Here is a 1,252-nt window from a genome sequence, read left to right as displayed (position 1 = left end):
GTGAGGGTGAGGGTGAGGGTCAGGGTAGGTGAGGGTGAGGGTGGGGGTGGGGGTGAGGGTGAGGGCGAGGGCGAGGGTGAGGGTGAGGGTGAGGGTGAGGGTGAGGGTGAGGGTGAGGGTGAGGGTGAGAGCGTGAGGGTCAGCTGCGCGCGCGCGCGCCGCTGCAACACGCCGATGCGGTCATTCGACTCGCGCAGGTACGCCCCGACGGGCGACGCGCGGAGAAGAGGCAGCGGGACGAGGGCGAGTACGTCGCGGCCGGTCGGGTCGAGCTGCGAGCGGCCCCAGCTCGGCTTGAGCTCGTTGATGCGCTCGTTGACCGAGAGCAAGTGCTCGAACAGCGACGCGCCCGCGCCGCCGCCACGCAAGCCGCGGCAGAGGACGTACCTACCGCACCACCCACGGGACTGAACCCACACTGGGTTCGGTACTCTGGGGGTATGGTACTCGCGCCGACCTCTCGGAGTTGGCGGGGCGCGACTGCGCGGGCTTGTACAGCGCGATCGAGGAGAAGTGCGCCGCCATCAGGTGGAGCAGGCCCGCCGAGAAGGGCGTGAAGACGTCAAACGCCTTGCACACAAAGTGGCCCCCCTCCCGCAGCGAGCCGGCGGCGGCGGCGAACTGCGTCAGCAGCAGCTGCTTGTTCATGAGCTCCTGGATGTTTTCGTTGCCCGACACGTCGAAGCCGCCGTCGGCCATCATCATGTGCAGCCCTTGCCCGTCCGTCGAGCGCATCACGAGCTCGCGCAGCCCGCGCAGGTTGGGCGACGAGTACAGGTCGCCGTCGTTGGCCGGACCGTAGTAGGGGTGGAAAAGCTCGGCCGGCGCGCAGCCGTGGAAGCGGCCGGGCGTAAAGTCGTGGTCGCCTGCGGGGGGAGAGGGGGAGATAGGGAGATCTGGGGGAGCGGCCGGGCGTACAGTCGTGGTCGCCTCGCAGCGTGAAGCCGAACCCCTTTGCGGACCCGCCCCGCCGCCACAGCACGTACTCTGCGAACCCGCCCGGGCCGGCGGCGACGTCCCCAAAGTAGAGCAGGCCGGGCGCCGGCTTGGGCGGCGGCGGCGGCGGCGGCGGCTGCCCCGGCGCCGCGTGCTGGCCGCGCGCGGCCTCGGAGGCGGCGCGGTAGTGCCACGAGACGGCCTCGTCGTAGGCGGAGGGCGGGTCGGGCGCGTCGGCGCACGAAAAGATGCCCTCGAGGGCGGTGTCGATGGCGGCCATCTTGAGCGCGGCGCGGTTGAGGAAGAACTCCTTCTT

At 70.9% G+C, this 1,252-nt stretch overlaps 1 protein-coding gene across 1 annotated transcript in view; it reads right to left on the bottom strand.

Annotated features, from left to right (window-relative positions):
• EMIHUDRAFT_451680 (hypothetical protein) overlaps nt 1–1,252 on the bottom strand; it is a gene marked incomplete at its 5' end in the record, with an annotated part of 3,048 nt that overhangs the window by 1,224 nt on the left and 572 nt on the right. Inside the window, 4 exons of the mRNA XM_005768086.1 lie at nt 171–387; nt 458–866; nt 963–987; nt 1,136–1,216. Coding sequence (XP_005768143.1) covers nt 171–387; nt 458–866; nt 963–987; nt 1,136–1,216 — 732 coding nt within the window. The remainder of the gene's footprint in view (nt 1–170; nt 388–457; nt 867–962; nt 988–1,135; nt 1,217–1,252) is intronic.

Source organism: Emiliania huxleyi (assembly GCF_000372725.1).
Source record: "Emiliania huxleyi CCMP1516 unplaced genomic scaffold EMIHUscaffold_47, whole genome shotgun sequence".
NCBI classification, from domain to species: domain Eukaryota; phylum Haptophyta; order Isochrysidales; family Noelaerhabdaceae; genus Emiliania; species Emiliania huxleyi.
The sequence above is the reverse complement of the archived record's forward strand: the minus strand, read 5'-3'. Positions and strand labels throughout refer to the sequence as shown.